The sequence below is a fragment of the Dunckerocampus dactyliophorus genome, chromosome 9 (assembly GCF_027744805.1).
Source record: "Dunckerocampus dactyliophorus isolate RoL2022-P2 chromosome 9, RoL_Ddac_1.1, whole genome shotgun sequence".
Lineage (NCBI taxonomy): Eukaryota > Metazoa > Chordata > Actinopteri > Syngnathiformes > Syngnathidae > Dunckerocampus > Dunckerocampus dactyliophorus.
Window position 1 is genome coordinate 31,783,614 of NC_072827.1, and position 27,441 is coordinate 31,811,054.

General features: G+C 43.6%; 3 protein-coding genes across 4 annotated transcripts in view; all 3 read right to left on the reverse strand.

Moving 5' to 3' along the window:
* LOC129187183 (gastrula zinc finger protein XlCGF57.1-like) overlaps positions 1–9,504 on the reverse strand; it is a 29,161-nt gene extending 19,657 nt beyond the window's left edge. Inside the window, exons 1-2 of the mRNA XM_054786053.1 lie at positions 9,361–9,504; positions 8,406–8,467 (exon numbers count right to left, since the gene is read on the reverse strand). The gene's annotated coding sequence lies outside the window, so the exon portion shown is untranslated. The remainder of the gene's footprint in view (positions 1–8,405; positions 8,468–9,360) is intronic.
* Positions 9,505–11,266: 1,762 nt separating this feature from the next.
* On the reverse strand, positions 11,267–17,957 carry LOC129187179 (gastrula zinc finger protein 5-1-like). Of its 2 annotated transcripts, none has more exons than XM_054786046.1 (2): positions 17,840–17,957; positions 11,267–13,783 (listed from the first exon to the last, which is right to left on the reverse strand). In XM_054786046.1, the coding sequence occupies exon 2, from the start codon at positions 13,707–13,709 to the stop codon at positions 11,772–11,774; it is 1,938 nt and encodes a 645-aa protein (XP_054642021.1). In that variant the 5' UTR covers positions 13,710–13,783; positions 17,840–17,957; the 3' UTR covers positions 11,267–11,771. The 2 variants fall into 2 exon arrangements, with proteins under 2 accessions (XP_054642021.1, XP_054642022.1); XM_054786047.1 differs by lacking the exon at positions 17,840–17,957 and adding an exon at positions 14,616–15,287.
* Positions 17,958–19,811: 1,854 nt separating this feature from the next.
* Positions 19,812–25,728, reverse strand: LOC129187185 (gastrula zinc finger protein XlCGF57.1-like). Its single transcript, XM_054786057.1, has 2 exons — positions 25,619–25,728; positions 19,812–22,021 (listed from the first exon to the last, which is right to left on the reverse strand). Exons 1-2 carry the CDS (start codon positions 25,621–25,623, stop codon positions 20,632–20,634), a joined length of 1,395 nt encoding a protein of 464 aa, XP_054642032.1. The 5' UTR covers positions 25,624–25,728; the 3' UTR covers positions 19,812–20,631.
* Positions 25,729–27,441: the final 1,713 nt, after the last annotated feature.

Here is a 27,441-nt window from a genome sequence, read left to right on the forward strand (position 1 = left end):
CTATCACGTGTTGTACAGTTACCGTACCAAACAGTGATGGAGGCGGTAAGGACACTTTCCATAGTGCATCTGTAGAAGCAACTCAGGATTGTGGTGGACATGCCAAATTTCCTCAGTCTTCTCAGGAAGTACAGTCTCCTTTGGGACTTCTTCATAATTTGTTGGGTGTTGTGAGACCAGGTGAGGTCCTTGCTGATGTGTGTGCCAAGGAACCAGGGTTATTCAGACTAAATGACATATTACATGATGTTGATGGTTGTGCATTTATAAATCTTAATCTTAATCTTAATCTTAGACAGGCTGACGAGGAATAAGACAAATATTCTTTTGAAGATATTGGCTTTTTGCAGGGTTCAAAGTAAAAGCGGAACACATTACTCTCAACTAAGTAAGTGAGACATGCTCTTCCTTGTTCCATGACACAGTATTGTAAAAAATTCATCCTGAAAAAAATGAATTTGGGAAAAAAAAAAAAAAATTAAACAGCCCAAAGCATGGTCCAGGGGTGGTGGAGAAAGGCAGAGCCAGAGAGAAAATGAGCATGGCTGAAGGCGGAGGAGACTCGAGACAAAGAAATTGCTGCTCAACGGAGAGGTACCTCTGTGATATGGAAGTGGTTTGGTTTGTTTTTTTTTTTTTTCCACTGTCCTGTCCAGCCTTTAAGGCAGATAGAATTGTAGATCTAAATGCCCTCAATTGCTCAACAGATTTTCTCTGCCAGGGAGAAGTGTGATATACACTTCCCCTGTTATACAGAATTTATTTGACTAGGATGCACGTTATTAAGCAAATTTGGAGCAGCCGGACCAGAGCAGGAGGGGACAGAGAAGAAGAGAAAAGAAAAAAGGGAGGGGGTGGGGGGGTGCAGGGATAAGAGGGGGACAAAAAAAAAAAGACAGAGACAAGGACAACAGCAGCAACAACAACTGTGACAACAACAACAGAAACATACACGACTACATCAGCAAATGTCTGTGATGACTACAAAGACCCTGATGGAAAGGACAAGATAATATCAACAACCACAATGACAATACTGCATTGAAACAGTCACACATAATAGTAGTAATGAAATGATGAACTATGATAGTGATCACAATGACAATACTGCATTGAAACAGTCACACATAATAGTCATGAAATGATGAACTATGATAGTGATCACAATGACAATACTGCATTGAAACAGTCACACATAATAGCAGTCATGAAATGATGAACTATGATAGTGATCACAATGACAATACTGCATTGAAACAGTCACACATAATTGTAGTCATGAAATGATGAACTATGATAGTGATCACAATGACAATACTGAATTGAAACAGTCACACATAATTGTAGTAATGAAATGATTATCTATGATAGTGAACAGAGTGACAATAACTGTAATGCACATCATTGTAAAAACTATCATCATATTGCTGTCGCTGTAATAAAACCAACAACATAATAACACCCTGGTTAACTCAGTGAGTAATGTGGGGAAGTACGTATGTACTGTGAGTGTGCATATGTACAGGTATCTCTGTATGTGTGCAAGTCTTCATATATATAAAGGTGCAAAAATGTGTGAGCGTGTAATTGTCACTATGAATGCATGAAAGGAAAGGGCACCCCCTCCACCACCCAGAGAGCCCCGCCCCAAATAGCCAGGAAGAGCCCCCACTGCCAGAAAGCCGCCAGGCCCACAGGGGCAGGCAGCCCAAAGATCAGCGCCCCAAGAGCCAGCCCAGAGAGCCCTCCCCCCCCGGGAAGACCAACAAGGGGCCGCAGAGAGATTATCCCATAAAAGGCAGGGCGCCGGCAGGCCGAAGGACAGCCAATCCACGAGACCAGCGAGAGATCACACCCCACAAAGGCAGACGAGCACCGGGGGCCACACACAGGCAGGCCCAGAGACGCCCCCGCAACAGGAAAAAAGCCCGCCTACGCCGGAGACGCCAATCCCCCCCCGGGCCACCCCGCTTAGGGACCGAGGAGGCAAATACCCCCACCCACCTGGCGGAGGCCCGGACGGCAGAGATGTATCACCCAGCACCTGACCCCACAGAGCGGACCCCTGTATGCCCCTTCATCCCAAAACAAATCACTAAAATAAATAAATAAATAAATAAAAAGCACCCACACATACGCACGGACGCACATATGCACACACACGCATACACACGTACGCACACACACACATACACACACACACACACACACACACACATAGTGGTCGACTGCCCGATACCCGAAAGCCTCGCTCCCAGACATCCCCCGTCGGCAACCCAGGGCGCAGCGGAGCTGGGGACCCGGGGGTCCCGGACACACAACCCAGAACCTGTGGCGCAGTGAGCACGGACCACCGGGGAGCAGGAAGACCCCAGGCCACCCCATCCCAACGGCAGGACGCTCTCAGCAAGGCAGACAGAGGAGCCGGCGAGGAGGAAAGCACGCAAATGAGCAAGCGGGTGGGCACACGGGCGAGCAGCCGGGCGAACCACCACACAGCAGCAAACCCCGGAGAGGGAGTGGGAGTGTCGCACCCCAAGCCGCAGGGAGGCCGAGCACCAGAGCCGAGAAGGCGAGATCAGCGGCAGACCAGTCGCCGGACCCCACCAGCCACCGGGAGCCAGACCAGCCACATGCCACCAGAGAAGACGGCGCACCACCCACACACCGGAGCCCCGCCCCCGACAAGCCCGTGGATAGACCGGGGGAGGCAAAGACACAGACAACGAGCACAGCAGAGCACAAAGACCAGCGGCGTTGAACGCCAACGCGCCCGGCAGAGCACCACCAACCCAGCAGGCCAGGCTCCAGGGCACACGTGCTCCCCCCCCGCCCGTCACCCAGGCCCACAGTACCCGTGAGCAGGACCAAGCCCCAACCCACCAGAGAGTCCGGCGCCCCAGCAGCCACCACAGCGCAGCCACCACAGACCCCCGCGGCGACATGCGTAGCACCGGCATCACCCCCCTGGGACCGCCGAATCCGCCCCGAGAGCATAGAGGCGCCTGCGGCACGTGTAAGTCCAAGGGAGGCACCGCAACCCCCCCCCCCCAAGCCATCAACAGGCCCCAACGGGCCACCCCAGGGAAGGGCAGGCAAACCAGACAAAAGCATCCCACAAGCCAGGCCACCCTGGGAGAGCCACTATGCCGCAACGGCCAGCGGACAGGTCCACGGCCACACCCCCGACCCTGGCGGACAGGCGCCGCGGAACAGGCAGGAGGCACTCCATCCAGCCCGCTCCACCAGTGTATGTGATAAGGCGTGATTCTGCAATTAAAAATATTAAAAAAATTAAAAGAGGACAGCTCTGAAGAGCTGGACTCTGTGTCCCTGAGGGGTGTGTCTGTGTGCATGTATATGATAGGGGTGTATGTGGGTGATAGCTAATGATGCAATAAAAATTGGGGGACAGCTGCCATCTGGCGGGCCCCTCACCCGACCAGCCCGCCAAAACCCTAAGTGTCTACTGTGCGATTAAAATTGGGGGGCGACAGGTCACCGAGCGGGGGGGGACCCAGGACACATGACCGACTGGCCACCCACCACAGCCCAGGCTCGGAGGAGCCACAGGCCACAGGGCACACCACAGGCCCTACCCGGCCCGATCAGGATGCCCAGTCCGGCCCACCCAACCCCCCAGAGGCGATACCCCCAACGCGCCCAACACCGGAGCCCCACTGGAGGTAGCGTCCACAGCGCCACCCCCAAACTGCCAAACACCACGGACCAGCCACACGCCCCAAGGCAGACCCGACTGCCACCAGAACAGCGGGAACCGTGCCCACACACACCATCACGGCCGGCAAGGGAGCAGCACCACTGCGACTACAAGAGAACCGGACCCCACATAGAGCGGAGCACGGCCACACCCACAAAGCACGCAAGCCAGAGGCACCAAGGAGGGACAGAGAGGTAAGCACCGCACGACAGGGCCCACGAGAGAAGCGACCCCGCCGCCGGGCGCCAGAGCAAATGCCCCCGCACGCCCCCTGCCCACCCACCAACACGCCAAGGGAGATACCCCGGAGGCAGGCAGACAACCGCCAGCCAGGAAACAGCGACCAGCCAGACACCAGCATGTAGCGGGACCGCCCGCATTCCCCCTGCCAGCCTTACCCCCAAGCCCCCCACCAAAGCTACCCCTGACCGCCCCACCCCAGAGCCGATCCCGGCCAGCGCCACGTAGAAGAATACCCCGCCCCCCGCCCGCATAGGCACCCACACACCCATCCCCCCCCCGAACCCACTAAAGCCACAGCGGCCCTGCCACTCAAGCCCAAACTGCACATCTGAGACCCCCACCCCCACGCACCCCAAAGGCTCCCAGCTACGGGGGACAGCCACAAGCGCAGGAGGGTAGCAAGCAGTCCCCACGTCACACATACCGCACACAAATAAATAGACAAAATACAATAAAATAAGTAATAAATTAATTAAAAAAAAAAAAAAAAACACTCACCCTCCCATCCAGGGGAGATAGCTTCGTAGGGGCAGCTGGGCTAAAGCACCCGTGCTCCCACCAAGGGGAGAGGCCGGCCCCCACGCCCCACACCGGACGACCCCACGCGGCAGCCGAGCAGGAGGGCCCAGGGAAGACCGCGCCCCACCCCCAGAGGCAAAGGAGGCCGAGGGAGACCCAGCGCCACCAGTTGCACACGGGCCCCCCCCAGCAGCAGCAGGCGGCCGGCACCCGCAGGATGTGGCACCCCGCCCACCCACCACCGCAGAGGCCACCCCGACACCGCCCCCACCCCATCACTCGATCCAGACCCACCACCCCCACCAACCAGCCACCCCCGGAAGGCAGCCCAGCAAAGAAAACCAGGGACACCAAGCCTGCGCCAGCCCGTCCCCGAGGTACCAGGGCCACCCAGCGACCAGGACCACACCCCAGGCCAGACGAGCGAGACTCCCAGGGGCAGAGCCAGACGCCTCCAGCCACTTGAGAGTCAGGTCAGGGAATTAATTATTGGTGCCCTTATAGAATGAAATTCTGACATTTGTTCTTTAGATTCAGCAGACATTCTCTCCATAGCTATATGATCTAACAGGAGATTTTTGTAAAGAGCTATGTTCACTTTCTTCCTTGATTTCCAATTGATGAGAATGGTTTTCTTGGCGTTGCTTAATGCGGTGATGAGAAGTTGTGTTTGGTTTGTTTCTACATCAATTGTGGAGAGATCGCCCAGCAAGCATAGTAAAGGGGAGGTAGAAAAGGAGAACCCAAGTGCCAAAGATAGGTACTCACACACTCCGTGCCAAAAATTGTTCATGGGAGCACAGGTCCACATGGAGTGTAAGTAGTCATCTATTCTATGGTCTGAGCAGTGTGTACAGATGTTAGAGTCAGTTAAGCCCATTCTAAATATTCTATGTCCTGTGTAGTGTACTCTATGAAGGATTTTAAACTGAATCAGCTGTAGGTTGGGATTATTGATTAACCGGGAAGCATTCAGACATATCTGCTTCCAGAATTCAGTGTCACAGCTTGTAGATCAATCTCAGTTCCATTTGGAGATTGGTACTCTGATTGTGTTGTCATTTTTTGAAAGTAGAACATATAATTTAGATAATGTTTTAGGGGCAGATATTTGTTAAAATTGGTCAATAGTGGTATTGCTTTCCCATGATATAGTCCTGAAACTTGCTTTAATTATAGATTTAATTTGTATATATTCAAGAAATTTGTTATGATTTATTCCATACTGTGTAACAAGGTCGTTAAATGAGATAAAGTTCTTTCCTTTAATTATATTTTTCATACAACTTATTCCTTTTTCGTGCTATGTTGGGAAATTTAATGATTTCTTTTTAAGCAAGATGTCAAGATTATTCCAGACGGGAGTGTATTGGCAAGGAGTGAGCGAGAATTTAGTTATTTTTAGAAATTCCCACCAAGCTGTCAGAGTGGTGCTTATATTTATACTTTCAAAGCAATTATTTTTCCAGAGGATTTGGCTAATGAAGGACAGGTTACAAATTGGGATTTCATGGCTAGGTGATTGTTCTATGTCTAGCCATAAATAATCCAATGGGTTAGGTTTGATCCATTTTAAGATATACTGTAACCTGTTTGCAAGGAAGTAGTTGGAGAAGTTTGGGAGTTCTAAGCCCCCATATTCTTTAGATTTTAGTAACATTTTGAGACTTATTCGTGCTGGCTTATTTTTCCAAAGAAATGTATTTATATATGAATCTAATGACTTGAACCAAATTATAGATGGTTTGGTGGGGATCATGGAAAATAGATAATTAACCTTTGGTAAAATCATCATTTTCACGGTGGATACTCTGCCTGTAAGTGAGATGGGCAAGGTTCTCCAACGTGCAAGATCATCCTCTATTGACTTCAATAGTGGAGTATAATTCAAGCGGATCAGGTCTGACAGGTTGGAGGAAATGTTAATACCCAAATACTTCATGTTCCCTGAACACAGTGGAATAGAGGGGGTGCTCTGGAAACCAAAGTTAATGGGCAGTACTGTGGATTTAGACCAGTTAATGGAGTAATCTGAGAAGATGCTATAATTGTTAATGAGTGAGATGAAGAATGTGAATTATCTAGGAAGAGTAATACATCATCAGCATAAAGGCTTATCTTATGATGAACATTTGTGGTGTGGATCCCTTTAATATTTATATGTTGTCCAATTGCAGCTGCAAGAGGTTCAATAAAGATCGCAAATGGTGAGGGAGAGAGTGGACACCCTTGCCTCTCTTTGTAAAGTAAATTCTGGAGAGATGTGATTGTTGGTCCGAACAGAGGCCTTCGGGGTGTTGTATAGTATTTTAATCCATGTTCTAAATGAATCTCCAAAGCCAAATTTTTGTAGTGTTGCAAAGAGAAATTTCCAGTTTACTCTGTCAAATGCTTTTTCAGCATCTAATGAGACAATTGTGGTTTCTATATTATGGATGATAGAGTAATCAATCAAATTGATTAGACGGCATACTTTGCTAGTTGAGTGTCTCCCCTTGATAAATGTATTATATATTATATATGTGTATTATATGAGGGGTAACTTTTTCCAGCCTTATAGCTAACGCTTTGCATATTATTTTAAGATCTGCATTAATCAGTGAAATTGGACGATAACTGGAAGGTAGTGTTGGGTACTTATCCGGTTTCAGCAGGAGACTGATTGTAGCTGAGTTCATGTTTGGAGGCAAGCATGAACTGTCTTTGATTTCCAAAACCATTCTAAGAAATATTAGGGCTAGTAATGACCAGAATGTTTTATAAAACTCGGCAGGGAAACCGTCAGGTCCTGGTACTTTGTTATTCGGCAACCGCTGTAGAGCGTTATGGAGTTCTATTAATGAAATGGGTACATCTAAGTTTGTCACCTGTTCGTCATTTAATTTTGGTAATTCTATGGTGTTGAGGAATGTTTCCATATCTGGGAGAGATGGTTTAAGTAGGAGCGCTTATAGTTTGGTTCGTGAGAAAAAGAGAGACTGGGGCGTGGTCACTAATGGTGATAGGGTGTATGTGAAGGTTTGAAATGTCAGATATGATTGAGTTGCTTGTCAAAAAGTAGTCAATAAGAGAGTAGGTGTGGTGCACTGGTGAGAAATAAGTATATTCCCTGTGAGTAGGGTGGTAAGAACGCCAAGCATCACAAAGACCAAAATCATTCATGTATTTCTTCAGTATCGATGGTGATTGAGACTCACGATGTCTCCCAGCTGGGCTAGACCTGTCCACTTCTGGATTAAATACTAAGTTGAGGTCCCCTCCCAAGATCATACTTGTATGCAAATGTGCAGAGAGAGAAGAAAAGAAGGCATGAAAGAAGGAGGGGTCGTCAACATTCGGACCATATATGTTGGCAATGCAGAAATGTACATTATCAACAGATATGTTCATTATTTTATATCTCCCTTCTGTGTCTGTAATAGTGTTGTGGAGTGTAAAATTCACCCTCCTGTTCATTAAAATAGCTACCCCTCTCTGTTTGGAGTTGTAACTTGCTAAATATGTGTGTGGGAACTGTGGTGAGTGAAGTGTATGGACAGCTGACTTGGACTTGGTTTGGTTTTCGATAGAGCAGATGTGGAGCAAGAGACCATCATATGCAACGTTTGCAACGCAACGGTGTCGGCAAAAGGTGGGAATGCGACATCTCAAGCGCAAACACAGAGTTGAGTACGAAGAGTGTGTCATGAAGCGTGAGACAGAGTCAGCGAGCGCGGTCAAAAATACGAAACGCTTACTTTGGTTGACACTAAATGCACTTGCTGTACTGCACAGTTTGATACCAATAAATCAATAAATGTGTTTTCCAATTTGAGACAAGTGCATTTGCTTACATGAGTTAAGGTTTGTACCTTTTTATACAAGACTGTGCTGAATTGAATTATATCATCATATCTCGACATAGAAGAACATCCGGACTCACCTCCAGCCTCCACCTTTTATCTTGCAGTCACATGACATTCTTCCATCCCACGTTCCGAAGCACTGAAAGGCATTTGTAAAATATTCAATCAAGAGTGGCCCAAGTAAGAAGCAGCAGCAGAAATAGGAGAGAAGAAAACATCGCCACAAGAACGAGACTTGGACTCGCACAGGACCTAACGGTACACTTATGATATGATAGGGAAGCATGCAACAGGCTTTTGTCATTACTGTGATGTATGTGAACGTACTAGTCATGTCTTCATTCAGCGCAGGCAGTATCAACAGAGGAGAAGTGTGTTGGACGATAACTTTCATCCAGAGAAGTTAGGATTCAATGTTGCTAATATCTTACAGTTAGACTCGGGACATGTTCTTTACAGGTGTATATATATTTTCCTTTCTAAGTACAACGGGCTTATGTATCGATTATAGAGTGGGTCAGATTCTGATCCACACGCCTGTTCACAAGGTAATGCACACCTAAAAGCTGCTTGCCAACCGCCAATAAACAATAAAAGAAGAAGAATTATGGCTATTTACCAATTCAACCCACCTGCAGAAGGAGAACTCTGACAAAGTTGGAGGCTAAGAATGAAGTTAATGTTCATGATATCGTTGGTGCTACCAACTGTATCGAGCTTTGCGGCACGTTACCCAAACTGTATCGATACTGTATCGCTCAATAATAATAAAGGGTGCACATCGATGCTTTGACACATCAATTTCGTTGCCCTGGAGAGCTTCTTGATATAAAAAAGCAGGCTCATAATGGGGGATGTGGTGTTTTTCTTTAGATAGACACAGAATATAAAATGTATTCACAACACAAAATATGGCTTTGCATGTACTACATAGACCTGCTAACGTTAGCGGCTAACAATAGCACATTCATTTAGAACGGCATCATATTTAAACAACTTAAAGAGTGCAAAAGGTTATTGTATTTATATTACCTCATTGGTCACGTGCACTAGAGAGGAGTACAACAGCGTTTTCTGAGAGTTACAACAGCAACTTGTGAAGGCCGCTTCTTGCTCGTTGGCTTGGTGATGTCGTGGTGTGCACCAATCATTAACGTCTTACTGAAACACAAACACTAGAAAACATTAATTCCACGTGAGAATCGATCTACACATCAACGTAAACAAGTCCTACAAATACAGTAGTATTGAAAAATCTTAATATTTGTCAATTCACACACTAATTTAACATAATTAACTTAAGATTTTATACTATACTATACTATACTATACTATATACGTTTATACTTCACAAACGCACCAATATAATTGGGAAACAGTTAGCCATAAAAAAATATATACACGAGAGGAATTAACTTAAATGTCTTTGGAGAAAGGCTCTTTATGAAAGTATGTACAGTTACTTGGATTCATCACTGATCTGTACGAAAAAATCTGGATAGGCGCGCGCCCGTGCAAGCCGCTGAAGCCACAGAGAGGCCATCTTACCACTCACATCTCGTACTGTACGTAGCAGACACTGAACTCTATACTACTGGAAGGGGCGTCACGGCTGACCGCATGAAGCCATTGTCGGCCATCTTGCTTCACCCAAAAACGCACACAGGCATACACATACATGTATCTTATTATGGTTCGGTATAAAAATTAACACGAATTAACAAAAATTCCATTGAAACAGAGTAAATGTACTAGACCCAAATCTCAACATTTCCCTCCAGTTGAAGGTTTTTCCTACCTCTATGGTGTGAAATTACAACGCATAACAAGTCAATTTCAGTGTTCACAAGGTATTTGTTATGATAAGGATCTACGTAGTATCAAAGTTAAATGCTAGCATACCTTTAGAAGATGATCAGGAAAGTCAAATATTGTTGGAACTGCATTTTGTCCTAATCTAACAGTCTGGCCGGTCCTGTCCAAGTTCTCCTCGGTGAAATGACTTGAACAGAGTTGCGATCTGGCTGCAGGAATCCACCTGTCTCTCCGCATATTTACTACCCATTGCTTTAGAAGTTGAGCATTGCAGTGTGGAAATCTAAAGGAGAATAAGGGCTCATTTACAACTACTTAGATGAAAAGATGCTTACAGATTTAAGTATCTATTTTTATTATTTATAAGCATTTACCTACCTGTGAAATGTAAGTCCCTTCTCGCGATTTTCACGAGTGTCGCGATTTGTGCAATTAATAGCAGCACAAGACGGCATCTCGAACTCCTCTTTCAAGTAGTTCTGAGGCTTTCTTGTTTTGGGTGAAACAACATGGCGACTTCTATACTTCTGGTGGCTTCAGGCCTGCAATGCGCAGCAAGCGATCGGGGCCATTCCAGTTATAGAGTTCAGTGTATCCAACACAATTACACCACATAGGGGTGCACGATTATTATCGGACCGATATAAGGGAATTATGGGATCATACCGATAAATCTGATATCATCAAAAATAGCTTAGATAACCGATAATTAAAAAAAACGCTCCACTGAGGCCAGAGTAACCCGGTCAGTAAATCAAACACTCACTTTTTTCTACTTCCTGTAACGTCAACGGCCTGTCGTAACTTCCCCTGTGCTCACTGGTAAACTTTCACTTTCTTAGGAGGACATTTTGCGTGCTGCATGGTGTTGCATTCAATGTCCACAATAAAATACAGCATCACACAATCCATGCGGCACCCAGTCAGTACAGAGCCAGTATCGCTGATTTTGATCCAATACTGTACTTTTTGAGTTTTTCAATCAGATTGAATATTTTTTCCTATTTGCCTGTAAATTCTTTATCATGATTCTAATTAGAATAAAACTCCTGACAAAAGCTTTGGGAAAACACAAAATATTTGTATCAACACACTTATTTAAGAACATGTAATCAATATGTAACACAACAAAATATTTTCATGATTCCCTTTTATGACATACAATTGTTTGAGCATTAGCAAATCAATAGTGCAGAATAAGATAAGCCCTCCTCAAAGCGGTCCGTACCCCAATGAGTGAATCATCAGAAGTCAAGTCAGTAAAAGGAATCAAATCACTACTTTCCAGACCCAATCAGGAAGTAATGGAACAGGAAGTGACTTCATCAGTTACAGCATTTAGTGATGACAGCATACAGTCAAATAAAACACCTTTAACTACAAATGAAACCACTGCAGTCACCGTGTCTTTCTTTTACACATGAATAAAAACAAGATGTATTTATTGGACAAAGACACATGCAAAGAATATTACAACACAGTAGCAACACAGTGACTGCATGGAAGTCAAAGTCGACCATCGGTGACTCTGCATGTGTTTTATCAAAGGGGACCTCCAAGAAAATGTGTCACCACAATTTGAGCAACTAAAAGGTTTTTCCCGTGTGAGTCCTCACGTGACAGCACATTTACTTTGAGAGTGAAACTTTTAAGAGGCTGAGCGACTGAAAGGTTTTTCTCCTGTGTGTTCTCATGTGTAATTGCATGTTTGCCTTTAAAGTGAAGCGCTTACCACAGTCTGAGCAAGTAAAAGGCTTTTCTCCTGTGTGCGTTCTCATGTGATTTTGCATGTTTGCCTTTAATGCGAAGCCTTTACCACAGTTTGAGCAACTAAAAGGTTTTTCTCCTGTGTGCGTTCTCATATGTAATCGCATGTGTGTTTTTTGACTGAAGCGTTTACCACAGTCTGAGCAGCTAAAAGGTTTTTCTCCTGTGTGCGTTCTCATGTGACTTTGCATGGTTGCCTTTAAAGTGAAGCCTTTACCGCAGTTTGAGCATCTAAAAGGTTTTTCTCCCGTGTGTGTTCTCATGTGTAATCCCATGGCTGACTTTTGACTGAAGCCTTTACCACAGTCTGAGCAGCTGAAAGGTTTTTCTCCTGTGTGTGTTCTCATGTGACTTTTCATGTTTGCCTTTAAAGTGAAGTTTTTACCACAGTGTGAGCAACTGAAAGGTTTTTCTCCTGTGTGCGTTTTCATGTGTTGAACCAAATTACCGTTACGAGAAAATCTTTTATCACAAACTGAGCAGTTAAAACGTTTACCTGTCTTCTTTTTAGAGCTTTCAGAGTGTTTGTTGCCAGTGTGAGTCATCATATCACCTTCACAGTCTGTATCGCTGCTCAGAGATTCTTGGGTGAAGTCGCTGTCTTCACCTTCAGGAGAGTGTGACGTTGTGTCGTCACTATCTGACAGTGGAGCTAAGAGGTTGTCTGCTTGTGATCCTCCACAGTGGTCTCCATCAGCTTCTGTTGTCATGTGTTGCAGTGAGCTGCTGCATGAAGGCTCCGCCTCTCTCATCTCCTCACTTGGACTATGATGAAGCTGTGAGGACTCAGGTGGTTTGTCTTCAGGGTCTTCGGTCTTCACAGAGACACCAGTCAGTGGCAACCTGGCGTGATCAGCCTCCTCTGGCCCTAGAAGATGCTCTGCCCCCTGAGTGATGGAGAGTTCTTCTTCCTCTTTAACATAGGGGGGCTGCGGCTCCTCCTCTTCCTCTTTCATGTCACCCACATCAAGCAGGAGGAGGAGTGACAGCCCACCCAGCTGTGGCTCCTCTTCATCCTTGTCCTCTTTAACATAGGGGGGCTGTGGCTCCGCCTCTCTCGTCTCCTCACTTGGACTATGATGAAACTGTGAGGACTCAGGTGGTTTGTCTTCAGGGTCTTCGGTCTTCACAGAGACACCAGTCAGTGGCAACCTGGTGAGATCACCCTCCTCTGGCCCTAGAAGATGCTCTCCCTCCTGGGTGATGGAGAGTTCTTCCTCTTCCTCTTTAACATAGGGGGGCTGTGGCTCTGCCTCTTCCTCTTTAACACAGGGGGGCTGTGGCTCCGCCTCTTCCTCTTTAACATAGGGGGGCTGTGGCTCAGTGTCTCTCATCTCCTCACTTGGACTATGATGAAGCTGTGAGGACTCAGGTGGTTTGTCTTCAGGGTCTTCGGTCTTCACAGAGACACCAGTCAGTGGCAACCTGGTGAGATCACCCTCCTCTGGCCCTAGAAGATGCTCTCCCTCCTGGGTGATGGAGAGTTCTTCCTCTTCCTCTTTAACATAGGGGGGCTGTGGCTCTGCCTCTTCCTCTTTAACACAGGGGGGCTGTGGCTCCGCCTCTTCCTCTTTAACATAGGGGGGCTGTGGCTCAGTGTCTCTCATCTCCTCACTTGGACTATGATGAAGCTGTGAGGACTCAGGTGGTTTGTCTTCAGGGTCTTCGGTCTTCACAGAGACACCAGTCAGTGGCAACCTGGTGAGATCAGCCTCCTCTGGCCCTAGAAGATGCTCTCCCTCCTGAGTGATGGAGAGTTCTTCCTCTTCCTCTTCCTCTTTAACATGGGGCGGCTTCATCTGCTTCAAAGTGGAGCTCCCACCCTGTGGCTAAGAGGGACATTCTTCTTGACGACTAATCACTTGCTGGATGTCTGCAGGACACAACCAGTAATTATTGTGGAAGCTTATTGTGCGCTGTAAAAATATACAAAATGAATCACCATTTGCAACTATGTCTGAAATAACCCTGTTTTTACTATATTTTATTGAAAGATAGATATCAGCATTGGTGCACCCCAGGGGTGTGTCCTCTCCCCTCTGCTCTTTTCTGCTCTATGCAAACAACTGCTCCTCAGGCGATCCAGTTGTGAAACTGCTGACATTTGCAGATGACACCACTGTCATCTGTCTCATCGGTGACAGTGATCAATCTGCTTCTAGACGCAAGGTTGATCAGTTTGGTTTGGCTCGGCTACCAAACGCGACCTGAGCAGACTGCAACGGACAATCAGGGCCGCAGAGAAAACCATCGAGACTAAACTGCCCGCCATAGATGAACTGTACCGGTCCAGAGCCAAGAAGAGTGCAGGCAACATCTCTGTGGACCGCTCACACCCCGCCCACAAACTGTTCCAATTCCTTCAGCTTCATGCACGAAAAAGTTTTGTTTTTCAATCAGTGAAGCCGTCGTGTGTAGACTTTAATTACTGAGTCCTAGCTCAGTCACAATCATTCACAAGATCCACACAAACTGTCAGTTGTTCCACATAAAAAAGCCGTCTTCTTTTGAGCTTGCTATTTCCTGGTCAAACATGTAACTTTAAGAGCATTTGCACCAAAACATTACCGCAAAGTAGGCTGGGAATAGGACGTGCTCCCAGCGACGCTACAATAAAAAAAAAAACATACGCTAGCATGCATGCGGCAGCGGGAGCAAAACTGAGTTGGGTTGTACTTAATTGAAGTATTTTAGAATGTACTCACGTTATTTTTCATCAATCGTCATCCACAAATCCATCAAAGTCCTCATCTTCTGTATTCGACACAAACAAAGCCGTCTTCTTTTCCGTTCACTACTAGTCTGTTAACTTGTCAGTGTTATTCAGCTCCGAAGCAAACAAGGAAACTTCTCCTGTTGCTTCTGCCAACTTTATTTATTGAACGCGGCCACCAGAATGGAGCTCAGAACACACACACATCTCTCAGCATCGTCTCTCCTTCCTGCTTGCCCACAAGGCAAAGGTTAAACAAGCCCCACTACATAGCTGTCCAGCCAATGCCTGTAAGAAATGACACCGTTTATTTCCTGGTGTGCACTGGTCAATACTGTAATGCCGCTTGTTGTGGGGAAGGAGAGACTCACGTCGGCGATGCACTTTAATGGCTTTATTAACAGCGGAGAACACTGCAGGACTTTACATCCACGCCAACATAAACACACTTCCCAACTCTCTCCAAACTCACAGCTAGCACTGAGCCTAGCTCTCCTGCTCGGGACGCCCACCGTCACTTCCCGTCACTTCCTGATGAACTAAAGCTGTATTGACACTCTGCCGTATAAAAAGTAAAATATTAAAAACAAGCGTAAGACATTACTAGCACAGCTTTGTTCTGTGGGTCGTGGATAATAACAAGCCTAGTAGATTCAAGAGTTTTATTGTCATATGCATAGTAAAACAGGCAGTTATACTAAGCAGTGAAATTCTTATTCTGTTCATTCTCCCAAGAAAAGAAAGAAAACACAAGAAAAAGAATAAGAACATCAGTAGTGCTGTACAACTTTTATCGACAGTCCCACAGTGCCCTCTACTGGTCAACATTATTATTTATTTTTTTCCCTTTTTTTTCTTTTTTTTCCTCTACTGGTCAACATTCAAACTGGATGCCAACCTGTCTATAGAGGCCACTTGTCTATAGCGGCCACTTTTGCAGACTCCCTCTAGTGGTCGCTATAGACAAGTTTGACTGTATATATGTATTAACAGCTCCAAATGAAGTAAAAATTTAAAGTGTTACTGACATCATTTTTCAACTTTGCTTAAATATGTTCTATATTGTTTTTAATGATGTGCTGTGTTGTTGTTTTTTTAAAGCGATCGTTAAAGTCGTAAAAATGACATTTTTGTAGTGCTCTTCGCCATTTTGTGACTGGTCTTCTGAAACGAGGGGCGTTTCCCCAAGTGACGTTGGCATGGGGACAGTTGTCATCTTAAGCTAGAAAACAAAACTGGAGTTAGCTCGTCCATCTAGTTAGGTATATTTTTCATCAAAATAGTAGTCATACCGAAACATTTTGTTGCCGCTAGCTGTTCACAGTGTCTGAGCGATACTGTAAATTTGTTTTCTTTTCCGCCACGGCCGGGCGAGCTGCATTGAAAGCGGACCGATGCTGTGGATGTCTGGAGAACGAGGCGAATGCTAATTTCTTTGTATTAATTTCAGGGCCTGTACGTTGGCGTTTAACCCAGTTAACGAGAGGGCAGTTTCCCTTCGCCTTCGGGTAGGGGGATGGTCCTGACTGTTGTTTGTGCCTAAGCGCCAAGCAGCAGTTCAGAATACTCTGCCTTTTTGGAGTCCTTGGAGGGAGTGTTGGAGAGTGCTCCCTCGGGGGATTCCCTTGTTCTGTTGGGAGACCCAGGGCCGCAGTTCGATGATCGAACTTTCTACAGATGCACTATGGAAAGTGTCCTTACCGCCTCCATCACTGTTTGGTACGGTAACTGTACAACACGTGATAGGAAGGCACTCCAGCGGGTGATCAAGACCTCACAGAACATTGTTGGGGCAGCCCTCCCCTCACTGCAAGACATTTATAAAACTAGAGTCCTACGCAGAACACACAACCTCATCAAGGACAGCACACATCCACAACACTCATTATTCACACTCCTACCGTCAGGCAGACGCTACAGGAGTTTGAAGTCCAGGACCACAAGGCTGGCAAACAGCTTTTACCCACAGGCCATCAGGCTTCTCAACGAAGCACTCACACACGCCGCACGCAACACACGCACACACTCATAGCACTTTATTTATTTATTTATTTGTATTATTTATCTGTATTAATGTCTCTTCTGTTGTTGTTGCTTAATTTATTAGTATTTATGTTTCTTTTGTTCTTATTCATGTTCTTGTTTTCTTTCTTTCTTTTTTGGGAGAATGAACAGAACAAGAATTTCATTGCATAGCAGAACCACCAGTTTTACTGTGCATATGACAATAAAACTCTTGATTCTTGAATCAACTTTGTGGTTGTGTCGTCGGATTTGCAGCTGCCAGGGCTGCCCTTAGTCACAATTCTGTTCATTACTTTTATGGGCAGAATTTCTAGGCGCAGCTAGGGCATTGAAGGACTCTGATTTGGTGGCTGCAGAATTGGTTCCCTGCTTTTTTCTCTTTTTTTTTTCTCAACAGGCGTTACGTTAGATGCAACATGTGCAGTGTGCAAGTTAGCCAGGGCTCCAGCACCAGCAAAGCAAAGAACACTACAAACTTGTGGCAACACATAAAAGTAAATCACAAAGAGGCATGTCCTTATGTTGGCAGCCTTACTAATTCAACTTCCTTATTTTCATTTAGTAGTATTCTGCTTCTTTGTGTCACACCTATTTTGGCTATGATAAGAATTGATGTTCACTTACAGTAAATATCCTGTCTATGTCAACGCTCTTATTTCATATATGGGACGATACATCAAATATCGGCCCCAAAAATCCCACATGGGTCGGGCTCTATTCTGAACAAGCTATATGTAAAGTAGCTCCACGAATCTTATGTAGATGGCCACAAAACACTTTTCCTTGTTGTCCAATGAGGTTAATTTGGTCTATCGTTTGGTCTACTTTTGCTTGTTGTATTTACTCTGCTCGAACTGCGCTCGATGTAGAGAATTCCTGGTAGTTTCCTTTGTTATCCCAGACGTATTATTTATATATAATATATAAATATCTTTATATAAAGTGCCAATATTTTATTATTGCGGTTAAGCATGCCGTGGGAGCCGTACAAATACATCAAATAGTATTAAAATATTAACTAACACAAAATAATTCTCATAGAGAACATAAAAGTATTCACAACACAAAATATGGCTTTGCATGTACTACATAGACCTGCTAACGTTAGCGGCTAACAATAGCACATTAATTTAGAACGGCATCATATTTAAACAACTTAAAGAGTGTAAAAGGTTATTGTATTTATATTACCTCATTGGCCACGTGCACTAGAGAGGAGTACAACAGCGTCTTCTAAGAGTTACAACAGCAACTTGTGAAGGCCGCTTCTTGCTCGTTGGCTTGGTGATGTCTTGGTGTGCACCAATCATTAACGCCTTACTGAAACACACACACTGGCCTAACATTAGTTCCACATCAGAATCGGTGTACAAATCAACGTAAACAAGTCCTACAAATGCAGTAATGTTGTAAATCTTAACATTGATTAATTTAACACACACTGACTTAAAATAATTAACTTAAATGCAAGAATGGACTCAAAGCTGACTCTTACACTACCAAACAGGCTGGATGAAAAGATTATGGTCCCTCAATTTGCCGGGGCAATGCGTGTCATTTATATATGTATTTATGGCAAGCCTGAAAACCGTGAAGACCAACCAACCACGCCCCCGCATGACTTATTTTGTTCCCTCATGGATATGCATCGTCACCTCAACTTCCCGCATCCGTGAAGCAGTCCTGGCATTATTTGGTCCCGCTCCGTCCCTCGTGACGCCACGCAACAGCAGGCATCACCACTACAGCTCCATTCATTCCTTTCTGTGAAGGAGTAGTACCCAATGTTGATTATTGATTGAAGTGCTATCAGTGGCGGTTCTGGCTTGAATGACGCCGTGGGCAGACCAAAGGCTGTAGCACTCCCCCCCTCCCCTCCCGTCCTCCCCACCAAAACATTTTTTCACATTTACACTCCTAGGTTTTCTTTCCAAAAGCTATTTTTTGTAACTACAGTGTTCCCTCGTTTATCGCGGAGGATAGGTTCCCAAAACAGCCTGCAATAAGTGAAATCCTTGAAGTATACAGTATATCCAACTTTGTTTGAAATTATTATATATGAGTTATTCTATATGTTTTAAGGCTGTAAAACCCCTCAGCATACACGTTATACACGTTTCTCAGACAGGAACAAACATTTTCTCACATTTCTCTCACGTTTAAACATTCTCAAAGTTCAAATTTCCTTTGAATTTTAACGATCAATCTCCTGGACACAAGAAATTATTAAGTGATTCACTTTATTCACTCCTCTGACGTGCCTCGTTCCGGTACCGTTCGGCTGTAGCGGTTTGTGTCCTCGTTAAAACATATTGCTCCTGCTGTCGTATTTTCTTCCTCCTTTTCGTCCTCCATGAACCGAAGATTCATTTACAGCATTCCATAACGAAGTAGATTGATTAACAATGGTAGACAGCCAATCAGAAGGCACAACACAATGGGCACTTTCTCCCTTAGCCAATCAGGACTGTTGTGGCTCTACATTTAGTCAGCTGAGGAGGTGGAGGGAAGACATCTTTACCCCACACGTCTTCAACTCTCACATGAGTATACAACACCCTCGACTGGTAGCAGCACTAAATACAATAACAGACACACACAGCAGAGCACTGATAGATCACTCTAATACACAAGGATGCAGAACTCAATGCAGCTTGATACGCTGTCAAAAAATATGCAAAATAACACTGTAAAAATCTGCAAAACAGCGAAAGGTGAACCGTGATGTAGCAAGGGAACACTGTATATTAAATTATACCTTTATCTTTGGACCCCGCTTCTCCTCTTCTTCTTCCCTCTTCTCTCTAAATTGTGCACCTGATGAGCTTTTACTTTCTCTTTCCTATGTTTTGTTGACAAAAATAGCGGCACTTTGAAATAGAAAACCGACACTGTCACTCAACTAGCAGTCAAGGTTAAACCAACTCAGATTGACTCACAATTCCCTCTTTTTTATTTCACATCTTAGTAGTGAAATTTCATGTTTGAGACTCTTGGTGTGCGATAGAATGAATATAATATAATATTAACAATGAAATAGGTTGTATTTTTGATCAATTAGTGTTGTAATTGACTTTTTTAAAAACCGTATAATCAACCTGAGGGCTGAGGCACAGAGGGTGGACCAGATACATTGGAAAACAATACTTTATTAGGTGTTGCATTCAATGTCCACAATAAAATACAGCATCAGCCAATCCATCCAATACTCAGTACAGAGCCAGTATCGCTGATATTGATACCACTACTAAAATTTTATATTTTTGTCAATTTGCTTGTAATTTCTTGATTGATATAATCAGAATAAAATACCTGACATATTTGGATCAATACACTTATTTGGGAACATTTCATCAATATGTAATCCAACAATACCAACATAATAAAATCCTGGTTCCCTTTTATTACATACAATTGTTTGAGCAAAATGAAATCAACACTGCAAAATTTAAAAAAAAAAGCGAAAACTACTATTTTACTCTCACTCAAATCCTTCAAAAGCCTCCCTGAAAGCGGTCCGTACCCCAATGAGTGAATCATAAAAACTCAAGTCGGTAAATGGAATCAAATCACTACTTTCCAGACCCAATCTAGAAGTAGTGGAACAGGAAATGACTGAGTAAAAGCGCCGTGGCGCTGCGGAGATGAATGAGAAAGAAGTCGTGTCAGTTACCTGTGATAAGCAGCTGATTCGGAACAAAAGATGAAGGTATTCTAGCACATGTTGAATAAATGAAATGTACACACAGCAGTACATAATTCACCACTTTTTTTTTTTTTTACATTTTATGGGAAGCTGAGCTTCCCTAGCAGTCGCAAACCAATCACCACTGCAACACATTGACAACTGAGTGACTGCATGGAAGTCAGGCGAGTCAACCAGTAGACCATCAGTGACTCTGCACGTGTCTTTTCAAAGAAAACTTCAAAGAAAATGTGTCACCACAATTTGAGCAAGCAAAATGTTTTTCTTTTGTGTGCGTTCACATGTGTGATTGCATGTGTGTCTTTTGAGTGAAGCGTTTGCCACAGTCTGAGCAACAAAACGGTTTTTCTCCTGTGTGCCTTCTCATGTGTCTTTGCATGACTGTCTTTTGAGTGAAATGTTTACCACAGTCTGAGCAACTGAAAGGTTTTTCCCTTGTGTGTGTTCTCATGTGTGACTGCATGCGTTTCTTTAGAGTGAAGCCTTTACCACAGTTTGAGCAACTAAAAGGTTTTTCTCCTGTGTGCGTTCTCATGTGTGATTGCATGGTTGTTTTTCGACTGAAGCGTATACCACAGTCTGAGCAACTGAAAGGTTTTTCTCCTGTGTGCGTTCTCATGTGTCTTTGCATGGCTGTCTTCTGAGTGAAATGTTTACCACACTCTGAGCAACTAAATGGTTTCTCTCCTGTGTGCGTTCTCATGTGTAATTGCATGTTAGTCTTTCCAGCGAAGCTTTTCCCACAGTCTGAGCAACTAAAAGGTTTCTCCCCTGTGTGCGTTCTCATGTGTCTTTGCATGGCTGTCTTTTGAGTGAAGTGTTTGCCACAGTCTGAGCAACTAAAAGGTTTCTCTCCTCTGTGTGTTCTCATGTGTAATTGCATGGTTGTATTTCGAGTGAAGTGTTTCCCACAGTCTGAGCAACTAAAAGGTTTTTCTCCTGTGTGTGTACTCATGTGTCGAGCCAAATTACTCTTAAATCTTTTATCACAAACTGAGCAGTTAAAACGTTTACCTGTCTTCTTTTTAGAGCTTTCAGAGTGTTTGTTGCCAGTGTGAGTCATCATATCACCTTCACAGTCTGTATCGCTGCTCACAGATTCTTGGTTGAAGTCGCTGTCTTCACCTTCAGGAGAGTGTGACGTTGTGTCGTCACTATCTGACAGTGGAGCTAAGAGGTTGTCTGCTTGTGATCCTCCACAGTGGTCTCCATCAGCTTCTGTTGTCATGTGTTGCAGTGAGCTGCTGCATGAAGGCTCCGCCTCTCTCATCTCCTCACTTGGACTATGATGAAGCTGTGAGGACTCAGGTGGTTTGTCTTCAGGGTCTTCGGTCTTCACAGAGACACCAGTCAGTGGCAACCTGGTGAGATCAGCCTCCTCTGGCCCTAGAAGATGCTCTCCCTCCTGAGTGATGGAGAGTTCTTCCTCTTCCTCTTTAACATAGGGGGGCTGTCGCTCCTCCTCTTCTTCTTTAATGTGGGTGGGCTGTGGCTCCTCTTCCTCTTTAATGTGGGTGGGCCGTGGCTCCTCTTCCTCTTTAATGTGGGTGGGCTGTGGCTCCTCCTCTTCCTCTTTAATAGGCTGTCGCTCTGCCTGCTCCAAAGTGGAGGTCCCACCATGTGGCTGAGGGGACATTCTTCTTGACAACCAATCAGCTGCTGGATGTCTGCAGGACACAAACAGGAATTATTGTGAAGGCTTATTGTGTATGGAAAAAAAAAAAGACATTTTTACTGTTTAGTTTTAATAATGGGCTTTTAAAATTATCATGTCCATTTCTGTCAGCAAAACTGATATCGGAAGCTAATTTGAAATATGTGTGTGCCTCATTCACGCCCTGTAGGGGTGTGTAGCATTTTCCAGGACATCTCTTGCCCAAAGTCAGCTGGGATAGGCTCCAGCACACCCCCGCCACCCTAGTGAGGATACACGGCATAGAAAATGGATGGATGGATAATTTCTTTAATAGTAGCACAACATTTGAATCACACTTGAACTGTGCTATTGTGGAATGCATTCAAAGACACCACTTCATTTTACTTGAATTCACGTTTTAAGTGTATTTTCTGGGATTTACCAGCATACTTAAATGCAGCATATTGTACTTCCAAACAGTTACAAAGTGAATGATAAGAATATCCACTAATTGTTTTTCTTTGCATTTCTGTTTATTAAGACCACACATACACACATAATAAAGACGTTGTTGGAATGTTTGGATTTCAGCGTCCCTGAATGCATCTGGTGACAATGAGGAAGTGTGTTTCCGAGGACGACTAGAGACATGTTTGTGAGTTGGAGGTTCAGTGAAATGAACACAAGCTGGTGCCTATATCACATGCAAAGATATTAGCACTTGCTTCGTTCTCCTAACCGCTATAGCTCCACCCGGGGCTGCTCACAGCATGTGTCTGCTTACAACAACATTCACTTTCAAATGAACAACGTAGAACATAACTGCAAAAATTATAGAATGTATTTAAGCAAAGGTGAAAAATCATGCCAGTGACCCTTTAAAAAGCTTCTGAGCTCTAGAAATGTCATGAAATGTTTGCGTTTCCAAAGTCCCAGTTTAAAAAGTCAGTGGCCCTTTTGGTACAGCAGAGGGCACCATTGTATAACGGAACTATTTATGTGAGGGCTCACCATTGGAATTAGAGCACCACCAATTTATCAGCAGGCCAACTATGAGGTATCACCCATTAATCTTTAGGTATCAATCATTAATCACCCATTAATATTGATGAATATGTAACCGATATATTATTTTTTTTGCTGCACGGGGATTCTGTCGCTCCGTCCCTGTGTGTCTCTCTGTGCCGCTCCCTGCCCCTCCCCCTCACACACAAACACACAGCGAGGTGCCGCTCTTCCTGCCTCACTCACTCGGCTGCAGCAGACTACATTTGTTTAGCTGTGACTTTGTAAAACAATACAACACTACACTTTAGTGCCACGCTGTCAGGGCCCGTCAAGGAGAACAAGTTGCATCTCTGTGAGATAAACAAAGATAGATGCAAGTGTTAATCCACATGTCCACCAATATCTTAGACGTACTAAAGTGAAATAAAGATCTATGCAGATATACACAGCGTCCCACTTCACTTCATACTTCCATGCAGGATTTACAGGGGCTCATACGTTCACAAGTTCATGTCTTCATTCTAATCATGTTCCAAGTCATGTATTTAGTTGTCATGTGATACATTGGAAGGTGTGGAGCCACTTCACAAAAGACTCAACAGGCGTTACGTTAGATGCAACATGTGCAGTGTGCAAGTTAGCCAGGGCTCCAGCACCAGCAAAGCAAAGAACACTACAAACTTGTGGCAACACATAAAAGTAAATCACAAAGAGGCATGTCCTTATGTTGGCAGCCTTACTAATTCAACTTCCTTATTTTCATTTAGTAGTCTTCTGCTTCTTTGTGTTCAATCCTATTTTGGCTATGATAAGAATTGATGTTCACTTACAGTAAATATCCTGTCTATGTCAACGCTCTTATTTCCAGTGTTGGGAGTAACGGCGTTAAAACATAACAGAGTTACCAACGCCGTTACTTAATCACTAACAGAATAATCTAACTAGTTACTGTTGTCATTTTTGCAACGGCGTTCTAGTTACTTAGAATGAAATGCGGCGCGTTACTTTGATTCAAGCTTGGCAGCTGGGGAGGTCATTTCTCTCTCTCTAAGATGAGACAGTTAGCGGCGGGTCACGCGCGTGTTTATTGGCTGAGGAGTCCAGTGGGAGGATGCTCACATATCCCGTGCTGCATGCGGTCTCACCCAAAACAAGAGGGAGCGATGGCGAGTGAAGCAGGGCCTGGGACAGGTCCAAAATCGGCATTTACAGGCTGGAAGTATCGACACTATTTTAATCTGACTGAGATAAAAGAGAAAAATGTACCTGTTAGATGCACGTTGTGTCCCGGTACAAAGACACTATGTACGTCTGTGACGAGCAATTCAAACCTCATGAAGCACCTTCAGTCGTGTCACGGTACAACTCCGCTCATTGCTCGCCCGCCTGCTGCAGCTAGCGTGTGCCCCAGTGACGGAGACGAAGCTCCAACACCACACAAACAAGCCAAACTCCATTTTACTGTCCAGCAGTGTGCAACTCGCACAGAGCTCAATGCACTTTTCACTGCGTTTAAATGCTGCCACTCCCTCCAGTGCTCCTGTTGAGAGGCTCTTTAGCCTCGGAAAGCTAGTCTTTTCCCCCAAGAGGAACAGGCTCTCAGGCCAAAGATTTGAGAAGTTGCTGTTTTTGCGCTACAATCAGTGGTTCACAACCTAATATAGTACTGAATGTTAAATTGGTTAAGAAAAAGAACTTCTGTTATGTTGGAAAGAGTGCAAAAAAGTTCAGGTTAAAGTGGAATCCTGTTTAAGAGCATTTTATCTCATTGTTATTTATTTTCTTTTGCACTTAAACATTGTTTCAGGATTATTATAGTTGGAAATATCTTATTTATTGAAAGTAAAAATAAGATACTAGAAATATATTATTTGAAAGTTTAGGCTGTGAAAATGTTGAATTTTCATGCTAATTTTACTTTTTTAATTCAAAGTTCATTTTTATTTTGCAAAGTTCATATTAATAATTTACACTGCTTGTTTTATACGTAAAAAGAATTGCAGTGTTTGTGTGATAATTTTGATAAATAAATAATGTTGCTTTTACATCTAAACAATGCTCTACTCTTTTTACTTTATTTATTATAAATTATTGCACGAGATTTTTATATTTCAGGTTGAGAAAAAGACCATTTTTATTGTCGTAATTTAAAACTAGAGTTACTTTGCCAGGTAACTAGTTACTTTTTAGATGCAACAACTGAGTTACTAACTCATTTACTTTGACATGTAAGTACTAACTGTAACTAATTACGTTTTCAAAGTAACTTGCCCAACACTGCTTATTTCATATATCAGATTATATATCAGATATCCCCAATATTGGTATCGGCCGCCATAGGCCAAGACAGCAACAAGGAGAGCACACGTAGGGGTAAATATTAAGTAGAGTGAAGCCGAAATGAAGTCACTTGTGAAAGAAAGGCTTATAAAGAAGTGACAGGAAGAATGGGACAGAGAACCAAAAGGTAGACATTTGTATAATATTCACAAATAAAATATGGCTTTGCATGTACTACATAGACCTGCTAACGTTAGCGGCTAACAATAGCACATTCATTTAGAACGGCACCGTATTTAAACAACTTAAAGAGTGTAAAAGGTTATTGTATTTATATTACCTCATTGGTCACGTGCACTAGAGAGGAGTACAATAGCGTCTTCTGAGAGTTACAACAGCAACTTGTGAAGGCCGCTTCTTGCTCGTTGGCTTGGTGATGTCTTATTCTTCTTCTTCTTCTTCTTCTTCTTCTTTTAGTTTAATGGCGGGTTGCAACCATGACTTTAAAAGGTGCATACCGCCACCTACTGTACCAGAGTATGTAACATGGGCCATATACAGTATCTTACTTTATACTAACTCAGATAATGCGGAGACTACTTATACTACTAATAATAATAATCCTAATAATAATACTATAATAAAATATTCTAATACGAAAAAATGAAGAAAAAAAATGAAAATCTTATTCTGTTCATTGCATAGTATAACTGCTGTTTTACCATGCACATGACAATAAAACTCTCTTGAATCTTGAATCTTGAATATAGGGAAGAACGTGTAACGTTAAGGAAAAGGATTAATAAGATGGGAAGGGAATGGAGCATTGAGGGTATTTTAGGAACAGGTGGGGAGGGGGTTAGAGATATACAGAGGGCAGTGATATATCTCTTGCAGTGCAGTACTATGTGTTCTACGTCCTCTATACTTTTGCATACATACATACATACTTTTGATTTACATTTCCCTACCAAAAACATCTTGTCATTGAACCCGGTGTGATTGAACCTCATCCTAGTTAACACTATTTCCTCTTTCTCCCGCTACTCCCCTCATCCCACCTATTTTGCCATTTCTCCATCATTTGTTTTTTGATTATTGCCTTAACTTCGCCTTTACCAGCAGGTACATTTATAATTTCATTTCTTCTAATCCCCATTTTAGCCATTTTATCTGCCACCTCGTTCCCTTCCCACCCCTACATGTGCAGGTACCCAGCAGAATCTTATTTCTATTTTGAACATGCGTCACTGGAACAGGCTTTGATGTATTTCTAATAGTAAATCCTCCCCACTTGATTCCATATCTTTTATACTGTATAAGGCTGCCAGAGAGTCCACACAGCATACCCCTCTATCTGCTTTTATTTCCTCTATCCATTGCAGGCCAATAATCATTGCCATCATGTCTGCTGTATAAACTGAGAGCTGGTCAGGTAATCTTTTAATGATGCTATAGTTCATTGGTGGTCCATAGATTCCAATCCCCACCTTCCCTTCTTCGCTTTTTCATCCATCTGTAGAAATATCTAAATAACTGTAATATTTGTTTCTAATATATTGACTTGCTTTATGTCCTTTTTCACTATCTTTCCATTTATTTTTTAACTCTGTTGTATATACATCTACTACAGGTTTTGGAAATAGCCAGATAAGAATATTGCTTATGGGTGTAGAATTATTAATATGTATATTTGTTATGTTATATTTATCTATTTTATCTTTAATTACCCACCCAAAGCTATTACTTTTGGTTGCATTATACTCCCAACAGTCCTCCATCACATCCTTGGCCAGATGTCCATGCCTACATCCTTTAAGTCTACTCCAGTATGTCAACATAAGTTGATCTCTTCTCAGGTCATACGCTACTTCTCCTAACTCAACCTGCATTGCTTTCATTGGTGTTGATGTGATTGCACCTGTACTTATCCTAAATGCTTTGGGAATATTTCTTTCTATTTTCCTTAAATGTGTTTTAGCTGCAGCTCCATTTACAAAACTTCCATAATCTATATTTGCTCTCATCAAAGCTCTATATACGTATATACATTAGTGATTGTTTATCTGCTCCCCACTCCTTACCTGTAACAGCTCTCATTAAGTTTATAATCTTCTTACATTTCTCTTCTACCTTTTCCACATGGGTCTTCCATGTGCCTTT

Coding starts and splice junctions, on each gene's coding strand:
- LOC129187179 (XM_054786046.1), bottom strand. CDS start 13,709: ATGAAGCCGCCCCATGTTAAAGAGGAAGAGGAAGAGGAAGAACTCTCC.